This window comes from Antrostomus carolinensis, unplaced genomic scaffold (genome assembly GCF_000700745.2).
Source record: "Antrostomus carolinensis isolate BGI_N321 unplaced genomic scaffold, ASM70074v2 scaffold5682, whole genome shotgun sequence".
NCBI lineage: Eukaryota > Metazoa > Chordata > Aves > Caprimulgiformes > Caprimulgidae > Antrostomus > Antrostomus carolinensis.
The window spans coordinates 373-15,199 of NW_010297448.1; the positions used below are offsets into that span (position 1 = coordinate 373).

The 14,827-nt window shown below is 50.1% G+C and overlaps 1 protein-coding gene across 1 annotated transcript in view; it reads left to right on the forward strand.

The window, feature by feature from the left end:
• The first annotated feature begins 143 nt into the window (after positions 1 to 143).
• Positions 144 to 14,827, forward strand: part of LOC104520422 (gamma-aminobutyric acid receptor subunit gamma-4) — a 30,319-nt gene continuing 15,635 nt past the window's right edge. The window contains exons 1-4 of the mRNA XM_010162111.2: positions 144 to 242; positions 711 to 748; positions 4,525 to 4,673; positions 4,871 to 4,938. Coding sequence (XP_010160413.2) covers positions 144 to 242; positions 711 to 748; positions 4,525 to 4,673; positions 4,871 to 4,938 — 354 coding nt within the window. The remainder of the gene's footprint in view (positions 243 to 710; positions 749 to 4,524; positions 4,674 to 4,870; positions 4,939 to 14,827) is intronic.

A 14,827-nucleotide genomic window follows, 5' to 3' on the forward strand; every position in this document is an offset into this window, starting at 1 on the left:
GCTGGTGAATTTAATGGCTAATTCAGGGAAGGAACATGTTGTCAGCAGATTGTTGCCCCCTGGGCTCCGGGGAAGAGGGATTTTACTGGTTGAAGCTAATTGGCAGAATAAGCTGCCTTAAAGCCGATCAAATCCCATTACACATGGAGTCAGGAACGGGGAGCGTGAATCCCGCTACTAACGGTCTGCGCTGCCAAGGCTTCCCGACCTCGGGGGCAGGCAGAAAGTCCGTCGCTGCCACGGTACTCCGAGGCTCAGGCTTCACAGGGTGGAGGCAGTGAGAGCTGCCCCACAGCTCCTGCCCTGACACCCGGCTTCTCGCCAGCACCTTGGTGCCCGGGAGCATTTGAGGGCCAAGCAGGGGGTCTGTGGTGGTCCCGGTTCCTGTGCCCTGGCCATCTCTGCACCGCACTGCCACCAGCACTGCATTTTGAGAGGGTGAGTCGCAAGCTGTAAGATCACATGGAGGAGCAGTTAGGTCGTATTCACATGCCCTTGAGCTGGAAGATGTACCCCGTAGCTGGCCCAGCTCCCCTTTTGCCCAGTCCCTCATGTCTACCTCTTCCCCGAGCCCCCCTTTGCCAGGAGCAGTGTCTGTGCATGTTGGGAGAGGATGGAGCAGGAGAGGAAGCCTGTGGGAGAAGAAGGAGAAAAGGAGAAATTTATATTAGGGTCTTACTCTGCATTCACTGCATTTTTCCTGGCTGCAGCTTGCAGGGGGTGACTCTCACCTGCCCTACGCTTTATGGTAGGTGCTGGGGTGAGCAGCCCAGTTCAAGTGCCATGTATGTGTGAGCTCTTTTCCCAACACAAGCTGCAAGACCCATACCATGGTGCTGGAGCACGCTGGATGCTTTGTTCCAGGTGACTCAGCACTCCCCAGATGCCCCCCCACCACCACAAAGCCTAATTCACCAGCATTTCCCAGGGCAATGCCTCAGCTGGGACCAAGGCACCCAACTCTGAGCCCTGACAGCAGGATCCCTGGACAGCATTACACCACCAGAAAGCTGGGCTTGGCAGAAGGTTGAAACTGTGCAGACTTGACCATTGGTGCTTCGTGGAGCATACTGTGAAAGGAGAGGTACGAAGACATGTGAAATGGGTAGGGTACAGTTTAGTGAGCCCTCTGTCCTTATGTCCTCTGTCTGCTTCTAATTTAATTTGCCTGAATGTCCTCCATGCCTATAGCCCTTGGAGGCAGTGGGATGGGTGGCTAGAAGGACACATTAGCATGTGGTAATTAGGATTGACCACAGTGCTTTTCAACCAAGGGAAATGTTGCTCTGGCATTTTGTTGCTGTCTGTTTCTTGGAAGCAGGGAAGGCTTTGAGCTGCATTTGCAGAGGGTCTGGACAAACACAGCCCTGGTATCTGCATCTGCTCCAGGAAGTTCCTGCCTCAGGGTTAGAGATGGTTGAGAGGGTGTGTGTCACCTCCCCAGCGGGTGCAGGTCTCCATACAAAATTTTACTGGTCTCAGACTTGGTTAACACACCAGGCTGAAAACAGTAGTGGGTATGCATCATGGTCAAGCACCATCAGCTGCCCTATCAGGCTAGGAGCTGAAGTGTCTTTGAGGGCTGGTGGCACATGTTGCTCTTCCCGTCCTCCTGCCAAGGAAAACCTTGTCAGACAGTTTGGGCACTGGAGGAGGGAGCCAGCCACCAGCTCTTCGAGTGGCTTTTACTTTGACCATCACTGTGCTTGGAAACCTCAGCAAAAAGGTGTCTGCTTGAGTAAAACAGAATTAGGAAGGCAAGGCAGAGGACTGTACTACTGTAACGCCAAGGGTTGCCCAAGGAGGGCTGTCCAACCCCATCCATATACGTGAGCACACTGGAAAGGACACCTCCCAGCCATGAAGGCCTCCTGCTCTGGGCACCAGCAGGAGCTGCCACAGCCCCGACTGCGTCTGTCAGACCAGGGGTTTCCTTGCAGTGTCCCCAGCTCTGCCCTGCCGTCATCCCCCCTGCCCACCCCTGCCCACGCTCATGGCTGCGTCCCAGCCCTGTGGCCAGGCACAGCAGTGCTGTGAGGCAGATGTTTCTATATTTCAACAGGCAGAGGTGAGGAAACATGGCTCTGACTTTCCTCCTGGCTCCACAGAGACGTATGCGAACTGGCTGTCCCCTGTCACTGAGACAGTCGCTTTGTGCGTGGAGCTGGAGCCGCCAGGCCAGAAAGTGTTCACAGGGCGTTGCTGCAGGTTTGCAGTGTGACATCTCCATTAGCAGCTGTGGGGGGACATGCACATGTCACCTTAATTCCTCTCCTCTGCAATAGCTCTTGGACAATTCCCTTCTTGATTTGAAGTGGGGCCACTGGGAAAAAAGACTGGAGAGGAGGCAAAGGCTTGCATAGGGTGGCATGAGGGTTACACTCCTGACCAGTAAGAGCTGGTGTGTCTATGTGTGTACAGATATCCAGCAAAAGCATATTTTCTCCATCAAAAGCTGGCTTGCTTATGCTAAGATGGCTTAGTGTGGTTTAGTACTCCAGGATTAGCTGCATTAGCAAAAAGCATATTTTTGGTAGTGTCACTGCATCTATAATAAGGATGTGACTCCCTGGAAATGCTGCCTCAAGCCTCAGGATGTTAACCAGTGACACTAAACAGGGGGAAAGCCAGGGGGCTGAGGTCAGAGGAACCAGCCTGATTTTGCTCACCCCAGAGGTTTGTTCCACACTCTGCTGTGGCCTTATGGCTTGCAAGAACTGGATTTTGGCTGGGCAGGGGGACACAGAGAGCTCAGTGCTGCCAGGTGACCTGCCTTGGGCTGACTTCAGGTAGGGTCAAGGGAACACTGAGGTGAGGTTTCAGTGTAGCTGAAAGCTAGAGGCAGCCTGCATCACCCAAACCACCAGCAGCAAGGGAAAGCAGTTAGGATTGCTTTCCCCTGCCCTGAGCTGAGGGCTAAGACTCTTTGTGCCCCACAGGAGGAGAGCCAGCCCCTCTGGCCAGCTTTTGGTTGGGCACAGCGGTGGTCCCCTGTGCCTCCTGGATGCCACCGAGGTGTCTGCACGGCTGCATTTCGAAGGCACGCCACAGCACGACAGCCAGGCGAGCCCGCGCTGCCGCTGCTCGGATCGGGAAGCACATCCTGACAGCCTTGCTTAAGACTCCTTAAGCATCGTTAGGAAGTGCAGCGCAGTCGGACAGGGAACAAGGAGCTGATGTGCCAGTTCCTAACGTGCGGCGGCAGGCAGCCAGCTGCACGCAGCCCAGCCCTTGTCGGGGGACCCATCCCAGTGCCTGAAAGTTGGGGAGATGCAACGAATTTCAAAGTGATTGTGAAAGCAAGTTTTATTCGGGGTTTTAAAAGAGGAGCATCTGATAAATTAACTGCAACGTGTCAATTGAATGCTTTTTTCCTCTTTCAAGTACCTTTGCCAGGCTCTGCCTCCCCAGGCGCGGAAGGGAGATGTGTATCCGTGGTGCCTGATTGCACCTCAGAGCTGCGAGGCTCCAGCTGGGAAGTGTCAACTTAGTGGCAGCTCCCGCTGTTGAGACCCTTTCTGGCACAGAAGCAGGTGACACGCTGGCATGACAGACATCGAGGGGGGTGTGCCGGCTGTGGGATTGCTCGGCATCCTCTCCTGCATATGGCTGTTTGTTCCAGGGACAATCTTGTGAATGAGCTGCCCAGAGCAGCAGCAGGTGGTTAGAATTTCCCTGGGTGACCATGTGGACCTAATTTAATTAGAGGGTTTAGGAAAACTCCTTTAAGAAAACGGAGGGGTGTGAAAGGCTTAGGGATTTGAAAGGTAGTGGGAGAAGCTCTTTCTTAGTAGATGATGTCCAAAGGAGGATGCAAGCTTTCCTTGCCTGGCTTGGAACTGGAAGATCAGGAACATGGAGCATCTTTAAATGGGAACTTGCACCAAAGGCTGGGGAGGAAGAGTCGGTGAGTACAGGGACCGGGTTATGGCAGGTCTTGGCCTGAGGGCAGAGGAGTTTGCAGAAGGCTTTAATTTCCCAGGATCTGTGCAGGGCAGCTGGCTGGGTTCCTGGCAAGCCAGATGGGCATGCTTCCTGCTTGGTAGTTTTAGGACCTCTCTTCTCTGAAATGCTTTTATTGTAACTGCCTTGCCCCCCAAAAATGTTCCTCAGAGGAAGCCTACTTCAGGTGCAAGCAGCAGGCAGGGGAGGTATTTGGAGTGAACAGGCAGCTCCAGGAGCTGCTGACAGCAGAGGATGAGGAGTGGGATGGGCAGGAACGTGGCAGGGGAGGGCAGGGTCTGGTTCCCACATTTCGTGATGAGTAGCGTGTCTCCAAAGGGAGCTGGGGAGGGTGTGGAGCACCTCATGCCTGCTAATCCTGACTGCTGGTGGCAAGGTCCCTGAATGTCTGGGGACCCTGAAGTGAGAAAAGGTGCCCAGTGAGTTGTGTCTTCCTAGCAGTGTGGTTGGGAGATCCCTGACCTCCTTTAGTATCTCTGAAATCCAGCTGTGCCCCTACTCCCACAGAGCACCAGAGAGATGCCACAGCAATGCCTCTTTCCTTTTGTCTCTCTGCTCCAGGTGTGAGAGCACAGAGGAATATGATTATGATTACCTCAGCATCAATAAAACCTGGGTCCTCACCCCCAAAGCACAGGAGACTGATGCCACACAGATCCTCAACTCGCTGCTGAAGAACTATGACAACAAGCTGAGGCCCGACATTGGCAGTAAGTGTCCCCTGAAGCTCCCCATGGCCACGAGTGGTGACCTGGCAAGGCTGCATCTTGTGTTTTCCGTGCTTTTGTGGCTGCTATAGCTGGGATTTCTTATAAGATTGAGCCACTCTGATCCCAGGTGCTCTCCTGGTCCTCACCCCTTCACAAATGGCCCAAATTCATCCATACCTATTCTGTTTTCTTTACAGTCAAGCCCACGTTTATCGATGTGGATATCTACGTGAACAGCATTGGGCCGGTGTCTGTCATCCAGATGGTGAGTAGTGTCATTGCTTCTGGGTCACGGTATCACAACAACTGAGAGTGTGGGAAGTAGCTGGCCCAGCGCTGCTGGCAGCTTGTGTCATGCTGGCTAGACATGGTGTGAAGGTGGTGTTGTCATAAGAAGAGGTGGATTTGCTTCCCTTCCCTCGGGAAGAGGTGCTCTGACCGGCTGATAGCTTGAGCTAGAAAGGCTTGACAGCCATCCCTGGTTAGGAGCGAGGTCCTCAAGTGCCCTTGGTGAGCTCAGCAACACTACCAAGCTCACAAGTTTGGGGAGAAGGATGATGATGCTCTTTGGTCTCCACTGGCAATGTGTGGACAGTCATCTCTACCTGGTCGCTCTGGCTGTTCCTGCCTGGGAAGCGTGCAGGCACCAGGATGCCTGGGGCAAGTTGCACCACCCTGGTTGAGCCAGTGCAGTGGTGGCTGGGAGGGGGAGCAGCGTGCTTCCCAGGAGGACTGAAATAGGTACCTGGAAGTGGTTTCTGTGGTCTGATGGTGTGAAACTTCGGTACCTTCAAGTATGCAGCACCTTAGTTTAATGCCACCATGAATGTGATGGTTTCTGCTCATGGCTCAGGACCCTGCTGTACCAGGAGCTGTGGAAACACTCAATAGAGATGCTCTTTGGTCTGAAGAGCCTCCAGGCTGGGCAGCAACTGTTGATTCTTTATTTTTCACAGGGAACTTCCATTATTATTTTTCCTTTGAAGTCACTTTTTCCAATTTTCTAGCAAGAAACAAACCTGACTGCTGTCAGGTTTTAAAAGACTTCTTTGGTCCACTGGACAGTGGTGTGGAGAGGACAAAGGACAGGTACAGCCAGGACAATTTGGCTTTTCTTGTTTCTCTCAATGCAAAACGGAGCAGAAACAAAACCAGCCCCCTTAAACCAAAAAAAGAAAGTTCTCGGGATGAGCATGTTATTTTAGTTTCCCAAGTAGAAAATTTCCACTGAACAAACGCCTCTGGGGATGGAGGAATGGCATCGTAGTTGCAGTACCACTTTCACTCCAAAAAGCATTTTGAAGCAACCCTTCTGACCCGCCACTGCTAAGCATGTGCCTCCAAGCAGTGTGCCGGCTCTCGAGCCGCCAGATGGGCCCTTGGCTGGGCACTCGTTTGCGTGTTGAGGGCACCATCAGGAGGCCCAGCAGGGATGGCCTCAAGGCAAAAAAAATTCTTTCATTGTTTCTGTGGGCGCAGTTTCTGGGAGGAGAACCACAGTGCAAACCATGTGGATGTCATCCCTGGCTGCCAGCAGATGCTGCAGGCTCCTTCACCCCATGTGGGTGTGTGGACATGAAGCCACAGCGATGTAAGATCAGCAGTGAAGGGTGCTGGAGCTGGGTGTACTCACCTCCTCAGCCATTGCTGTGCCTGGAGATAGAGCATAAGAGTTAATGTTATAGATGGCTGTTCCGTCTGCTTTGTCCAAGGATATGCCAAGAAAACTAGGCAAAACCATAATGCACATCCTCATTCCTTCTGTCTCATCCATTACTTTACCCCTTTCCACCCCTGTTGGAAGCTCTGTTCACCTCCATATCTCGGGAGCACCGCAGAACCATGGAGGTGGTAGCAGAGAGTGGAGTAGAGACTGGCTTATAAAATCCAGCCTTGCATCCAAGACTTCTCTTTTCCTAAATGGAGATACCAGGCACTGCTGCTATTCTGGTTTCCTAAGAAACAGCTTATACCATGGTGATGGGTATGTGAGAACGTACATACGTCCATCCCAGTCTTTCAGTATTTTAGATCCACTGGGCTATTACCAACCATATATGGCTACAAGTGTAGGAGCTTCAGGCCATCTCCAGTATTTTTGTGAAAACGGGATGCAAGGTAGTGACAACAGCCATCCCCACCAAGGGGGAAAAACTGTTGTGTGACTCAACCCTTACTAGACACCAGAGAATCATATGGGAGACCTCTGCTGAAGACAGTCCTGACCGTTCCTGAGAGCAGCTCAACCCATATGTTTAGCTCTTTCTAAGAGTCAGGAGAATATTCTATACTTCATGAAGTGGGGCTCCATGACTGCACAGGATCCCAGTGTGTCCCAGTGCACATAATGCAAGCCAGGAGTGTGAAGGCAAGACTGGCACTTGGAATTGCCTACACGTGCAGGGCTCTGCTGGGGAAGCTGCTGCCATGGGGCTACTCTACCCATCTGCAGCCTTCCCACCTGAGGAAAGCATTGCCATTTGTGGGAATCATGGCAAGGAGCTGCTCAGGCAAAGGAGGAAACTACTTGGTGTAGAGACAGTTGAGGGTTTGTGTGGCATCAGTCACAAGTGGCTGCACTGTCCCTCCAAAGTGCCCAGATGCTACAAGTCCAGTGGTCCCTGCTGGGTCCCAGCAGTCACCAGTGATCTGAAGACACCTCCATATGACTCCACAAGTAGATTCTGTATGGACATCTCCCCTTCCTCATCCCCTTAGGTAACTTGCCAAGCTTGAATCTGTGATGCCCTTGAGCTTTAAAACCTTTCTCCCTGAAATGCTGGGCTGATATTAAAGGTACTGAGGACAGCTAGACCCAGGTCTTGTAGCCTTGGATGGCAGCTTTCTGCTATCTGTACTCTGAATACCTCCTCATGCTCATGAGAGAGGCTGCATCCTCCTATAGCATCTCCTGAAGCAAGAGAAGGGGCTGTGACAAAGCTGCCACAGTGTCACCTCTGGACTTGGCTGCTTTACCCACTTGTTTTGTGTTTGTTTGCCTTTTCCATGCTGATGCAATGAATTAAGTCATTCTGTGGGCCGTGCCAGCTGCTGGCAGGCTGGCATCAAATGTATGATACAGATTGTCTTTGCTGAGGACATGTCATTCCCACTTTGTCCCTTTTTGTATAGCTTCTCCTAACCTGAGAAGCTCTGCCTTCTTCCAGCTGTCAGGCCTGTCCCATGTACCTGATCTTTCCCTTTTCCCATATGCAACCTGAGGAAATGCACATTTCTGAGGGAAGGGAACCAGAATTTGACCTGGAGCTAGATCTCTCCTGAGCCCATGGTGAGATTTCTCTCTGCTGCAGATACAGAGGCTCGTGCAGGCTGGAAGGTCCACTGTAGGGGAAATGTCCCATTAATCTCTTTTAGGTGCATTGCGATGACAGTGTCTTACGTAAATATTTCTCTTTCACATAGCCAGGCTCTGGAGAAGATTAAAACCTAGTCCTGCTTTTAAGAAATATAGCAACATTACTGCAGTTATTAGCTTGGACTGGCACGGTCTGTGCACCTGAAGCTGAAGGTTATAGGGTGGCCTGACATGCCGGTGGAATAGAAGGCTCCAATGTAGTAGCAATGTAGTTTGAGTACTGGTGTCCTGTGATCTTCTACTCATCCCTCAAAGGGTTAACTGTTCACGGCTGCCTTCAGCCTGGTGATGCTCTGTCAGGGCTTGGAAGCTGGCCCTGTATAGCCGCCGCTCAACCTCCAAATAATAAATCATGTCAGGATACAAAACTGATTCTGGTCCTTAACAATGAATAGGTGATTTGAAAATGCCCTGTGCTGGGTGTGAATTCTGCATCCCCCTCATCAATCACTTGTCATAAATAACATTAGCATTCAGGAGTCAACAGAAGGCTGGCAGGTTTGGAGGGGGAAGAAATATAAAGAGATTTCCTGGTATCTTTTGTAGACCAGAATGGCAGCCTTGTTTCCCATTTAGGTCGTTGAGTGACTTTTACATTCTCTCTTCCCTGGAGAAAGGACCCTCTGTGCTCTGCCAACCAAAATGTGGCAGTAACCTGTAATTTCCTTCCCATCCCCATGAACCTGTTGTCTTTGGGTGGAATTGGACACTTGGTGCTTCTTGGGGTCGTGGAAAGCTGCGTGTACACCATCAGGGAAAGGATGCGCTCGGCCACAAGCCCTTCCAGAGTCACCTGCTGCTGCTGGGTGCCAGCCAGCCGCACCTCAAGCCAAATGAGTTATCACCCACAGCGCCACAGCTTTCCAAGCTGTGTTGTGGATCTGGATGCCCAATTAGATTCCCATTAACACAGACAGTATTTAGGTGTCCTTGGCTTATCACTAAGCTGAGCCTGGCGCAAAGACCCACCTTGGTTCTCTGAACATGTTTGCGGGAGGAGGCACTAGGGAGGCCTGCAGCAGCAGGGACCAATGGAGGAGACTTTGGGTTCAAATTTGTTGCTGACTGGTTGTTTGCTGGAGGGATTTGCTCCTGGTTTTGTTCTGTAATGGCTTTATTGCTATAGATTATAGCTTTCACTAGTGTCAAGGGCACCTAGACTTCTGGATCACCTTCCTTTAGGGATGCTTAACTCTCAGGAAATGATGCTGTAGAAGTAAAGAGGTTGCCAGCTACTGGGGCTGAGTGTCTTTCAGTTCTGTGGATGTCCAAGAAGTGTCCATGAGAGCCAATATGGCTGTGAGTGGAAAAAGTGCTTCTGTTCTGAGCTTGGGGATGGAGCAAGTCCTGCCCAGAGTTTCTCAGATTCCTCCCAGAGGTCAGAGCTGAACGTCCTTTTCTTTTTCTTGCGCAAAACCAAGCATGAGCTTCGGAGTTGAACACGGAGAACACAGCCCAAACACTTTGGTAGCCTCCTGGCCAAAGTGAATTGAGACATGCTGCTCATCCAGGACCTGCATTGGTTACCTGCTTCATGTGTCTGGGATCAGAGGCAGTGCAGCCAGGGCTAGTTTAGATGCTGGAGACTCCTCTCTTTGGTACGTGCAAGGAGATGCCCTTCTGTGCCAAATTCTGTAGCAAAACTTGATGACAGCTTTTCTGCTGGGATTGCCCACCACCTCGATCTCATTACTTAACGATAATAAAGATGGAAAGAGCAAAATTGGCCTCTATCATTCACCAGGGACCAGGTTCTGCTGCCTCTGAAGTGTCTGTGTTTTCCAGGGGGTAGGGCTAAACTCCTGCCTCCATTATTACAGCAAATTATTTTCTTAGCTCTCCCTGTGAGCAGGAGACTGGAAGCCAAAGAAGGGTGGTGATAAGTCAAATACACGTGTTGAATGTTGCCCCCTTCCCTCTTTACGAAGGAGTTATTGTGCACCATTAAACTCACAATGCTGTGCCTGGCTGCATTAGTTACCATGCAACACACTAACAAAATTAAGGATGAAGACCTATTTTCCCACGTCTGGAGTATTGCAGAATAGATTTAATAGATTTGCATGTATGGTGCATTTGTGAAAACACTGTGAAAAAGGGGGAGGGAGGGAGGGAAGGGGGAAGTGTTTATTCGTTATCAGCTGGTGAATAATTAATTTACAAACGTTGTCTTGTTAAATATAAATTAAATCCTCATTTGACACACTTTATAATTTAGAAGTATAAGCCAGCATGAATGAAGAGAACTCCCCACTGACTGCTTTCATGTAAATCCCAAGGAGCCAGGGAGGGAGGTTTGGCTTTCAAAGTTAAAGCTGACAAGGAGTAGCGGTGAGGAAGGGGCTGCTGTGACAAAGCCAGCTTGGGGACCTGTGGTGCTTTGTCTTTGCTCGTGGGTGCTTTCAGTGCAGGGATGGCTTAGCAGGGCTGGGAGGCAGTGACTGTCTGCACAACCCTCTTCCAAGGGTTGCTCCCTCCCCGCTCAGAGCTGTGGGTGGCCGAGCCGCTGAATCATGGCTCTTTGAGTAAAATCCCCATCGATGCCACGTTATCAGAGTGTGCAGCAAGCTGGCAGCTGCTTGGGAACGGCTGAGCTATCCCAGCAGCAGGGGCAAAGATCCCCAAGAGAGGAGCTAGGCTCTGCAGAAGCCATGCAGGGCTAAACCAGCCTTGCGGGGAGCCCTTAGGCGATTTGAGGCATCTCCCCAGGGAAGCGGAGCCGCGTCCTGAGGAATGGTGGCTGTGCTTGGTCAGAAGGCAGTTAGTGTGGGTGCCACAGTGGGAAGCCTTGGGCTACAGCCCTCATGTCCTGCTGCAAGGCTTGGGTTAATATCTTCATTTCTTCTTAATAGATCAGGAAACCGAGACCGGTAATAATTGTCTGGCTCTGAGGAACACTTAAGTCTTGATTATATTTAACTTTAGCTGCTTTGGAATAAGAAGGAAGGAAATGAAATGAAAACGGCACACTTTTTAAGATGCTTGAATGTGTTGCTCTGGAGCACAAGATAAGCCTATAGGTAAAGGAAATCTGTTACCTCCCCCCCTCTTCTTCCCTGTTAATAATAGACTCCAGTGGTTGCACAGTACTTCTCAACTGAAAGGACTTTAAAATGCTCCACAAATCATCTGTCTAGGAGGCAGTAGCCCAGATGCACCCACTCCTAGAGTGGATTGCAATGCCTGAAGCATGCCGCAATGCTCTGCCAAGGACTGTGTGCTCTTCTTGGCCTGGCCAGTGTGCAGTGAGAGTCAGGCATCAGCGTAAATCTAGTGAAGTCGCACAGGATGTGCACTCGTGTAATGAGCTGGGTCAGGTTTTGGTCCCTGGTAAAGATACATATTGTAGAAGTTTAAAATGTTGGGAAATGGGTATTGCTCACTAAGAGCCCCAGCACTTTTCTGGCCATTAGTTCCCATGCCTGAGTGATGGCTCAGTGCCGCTGGAGCTGACGGTGCATTTATAATGTCTTCCCATATACTGATTTGCTTGGAGAGTGCTCATATCTCTCGATTCCTTCATGTTCAGGAATGGTCACCTGAACCCATTACTGTGAGCCCAGGTGCTAGGAGAGTGACTGTGCCTCACATAGCTGTTTGTGTGGCGGTGAAGTCAGGTACACAGAGAAGGGCAGTGGCTGTCCTGTAGCCATCGCTTGTCATTGCCTTAAAAAAAAAATATAAATTAAAAATCACAAGGCCGCTGAGGAATAGCACCAATCGTGTGTGATTTGCAGGACAAATCACAAACTGCAACAGAAGGTCTAATGAAATACATGAGTTACTCCCATCCTGAACATATCCCAAGAGCTTCTGCAAGTTTCAGGGTCTGCTCCCAAACTTGGAAACGGCTGATTTATTCACTACGAATAATTCAACCAGCTCCTTTTATTATCCAGAACATACACTAATCCCTTCTAGATGTTTTCTGTGTGACATCCATGTCGGTATTTTATTTATAGGCTGTTTGTTGTGCAGAAAGCACAAGGAGTCTGTTATCAGGGAAAATGAACAAAAAGCAGGGGTTTTGCCTCTAAAATTTGGAGCTAAATAAAATACAAAAATCTGGACAGCGGCCTCCTGGGGCGGGAAAAGCACTTTTCTTCAGAGGCATTTCTGGAGAGCAAAGCCCTGAAGTTAATTAACATCTGTGTTCTAGTCCGACACTAAATGGGGAAGGTGGCTGTGCTCGGTCAGGTTTCTTAATCTGCAGTGTTAGTCCTGGCACACAGGTGCCCACGCACAGCCCACAGCTCCGGCAGCCTCCGGCCCTCGGGCAACACGGGATAAATTGACATTCATAATTAAGTAAGCAGCTCTTGTAAACTTCTTCAATTTCCAGCCTTCTGCTGGCAGGAGTGGCTCAATCCCACATTCATCACATGCCAGCCTTTGGAGAAATCTCACATTTCTTCAGCCAGGCTGAATGCAAAGGGGTTTTTTGCCCTGACCCCTTGCAGGCAGCCCAGGAATGATGCTTATTGTAGGCACTTCCTGAGTAGCCACTGTGCTCGCCATGCCCAATCGAGTGACGAGCATTGTCACTCGTAATTCCTCACTCTTACTCACAGAAAACCTTTTTAACACAGCTCATGACCACAGCAGCTGCTCCTGGTCTCCCTTTCCAGCAGTATCTGCCAGCAACTGGGTTTCTGCTTGTTAATAGAGCATGACAACAGTTTTCCAGTCACCAGGAGACTCTCCTTACTGGCGCCTGGACCAGGCTGGAAGGATGTCCCCTGCCCTGGCAGCTAGCAGCTCTCTCTGTGTGGTAGGAGCTTTGCCCTCTGGCAGGGCATTAAAAGAGGCTTTTTCCATGATGCACAGGTGTGGACGTGGCTGGGTGGTGGGAATGCAACCCTGCCCATCACACATTGGTATGGACGTGCCTGGGAGATGTGGGCTCAGGCTTAGAGCTGCCACATGCAGCCGCATCTTGTGAAGAAGAGCGTGGATGCAGCCATCTCCATGGCAAGCGTGTTAGCTGAGGGAGTTGCTCTGCAGTTCCCCAATGGCCCTGCTTCTCCATACAGAGGTGTGTGTGTGTGTCTGGACAGGCCAGGAAGCACGTGTTTGGTTCAGGTACTGATCTGTGCTCTGAACTTCATTAAATTGATTCTTCCAAGTGAAAGGGAAAGCACTATTGTGTCAAATTTGAAAGATATAGACTCTGAGCTATACCAATAGTTGTCACTTGATGGGCTGAATTATTTTTAAGGCAGAGTTGATTTATCTGAACTGAAGGCTTTAGATCTCTCCAGAGGAGAGGTCTGGATATTTCAGGTGTGTGAGAGCTGAGTCAAAGAGCTGGTCAGAGCCCAGGGTTTCTGGTCTAGAGCAAAAAGCAGCATCACAGGGGGAAGGGTCTCGCTCTCCTTTCCCACCTGGGACAAACAGCTGAAATTCTTAAGCATTTTTGAGGGAAAATTGGTTTAGGGACAATCAAAACATTTACGTTTAGTATCATCGGGTTGTTTTGATTTGCTTTTCACACTGTGATAAATTATGTCCTATTTGTAAAGCATTAAAATGAGTATTTAAAAATAAAAGTCAAAATGAAGTGAATCAAAGGGTAAAGCAAAGTGAATCAAGGGTAAAGCAAAATGTTTTGTTAGGTTACCAAAGAAAAAAAGTTTCTGAATGAAATAATGAGGTTGAGGTAATTCATTTTAGATTTTGACAATTTTAATTTATTTTCAGCAAAGCTTCTGTTTTGTTTTGTTTTGTTTTTTCAGTAGAATCTGTTCCATATATTTCCTGCAGCCCCAGATGAAGCAGTCCTACCATCTCCCCTAAAAGGCTGATGTGAAATCTGCCTGCTCTTTACATGTTATGAAATGGAGACCATTTCTCAGAATTCAGTGGTTGTGGGTGACCAGGGGCAATACGCTTCAAGGACCTCTTCATGCCTCGATGACATGAATCAAGGCTGAATCGAGGCTGAATATTCAGACTATTACATCCCATCTCCATGCACAGGAAGGGTTTAATTGCCCATGATACAAACTGCGAGTGAGCAGCAGTGGAGCAGCGATAGTGCCAGCCTGAGCCCTCCCCATGGCAGCGGGGCTGGCCAGGCTGAGGCAGTGCTTTTCCCCTTCTCCCTGCAACCCCTGCATCTCCTCTCTGCCTCTGTGTCTTCAGCTTGGTGTCTTTTGTGGTGGTAGGAGTTATGTGTTAGGGTCAGCAAGTGGGTGGGCAGGTAGACCTTCACTGCCACCATGCCTCACGCTGGTCTGCAGGAACCCATCCTTTCCAGCTGCTGGTTTGCCGACACTGCAGCCATTTCTCACCAGTGCTGCTGAGACTGGCACCACCAGTTCCCTATGCAACAACTCCTCAAAACCCTGGAGAAATCATGCTGGCTTCATGGGGGACTGTGAGGGAGGAAATAAGTCCGGTCCAGGGTCTTGGGCTTGCTGTGTGCTGGGCTTGGTGTGTGTTGGTAGCATACAGCTGATGTTAGCTGGGGACTCTGGGATAAACCTTGTTTGTCCATCTTGGTGTCCAAAGGACTTTGCTGTGAGGATTTCTGTGGTTGTTCTCTGACCTGAAGTTAGCTGGGAATGGCTATAACCATCCGATCAGCTTTGCTCAACAGGAGAATTGTGGGCGGTGATAATGGCTAACCCACAGGCTGATGCACATGGGATGTGTGAATGAAAACACTTAGGAGTGTGGGTGGGGGAACACCTTGTCTCCACTTGGCTGTGGAACAGGGGAGGTCAGAGCAAGGACTTTGCAAATGTTGTAAGCCTTGTTTTTGACACTTCCCCTC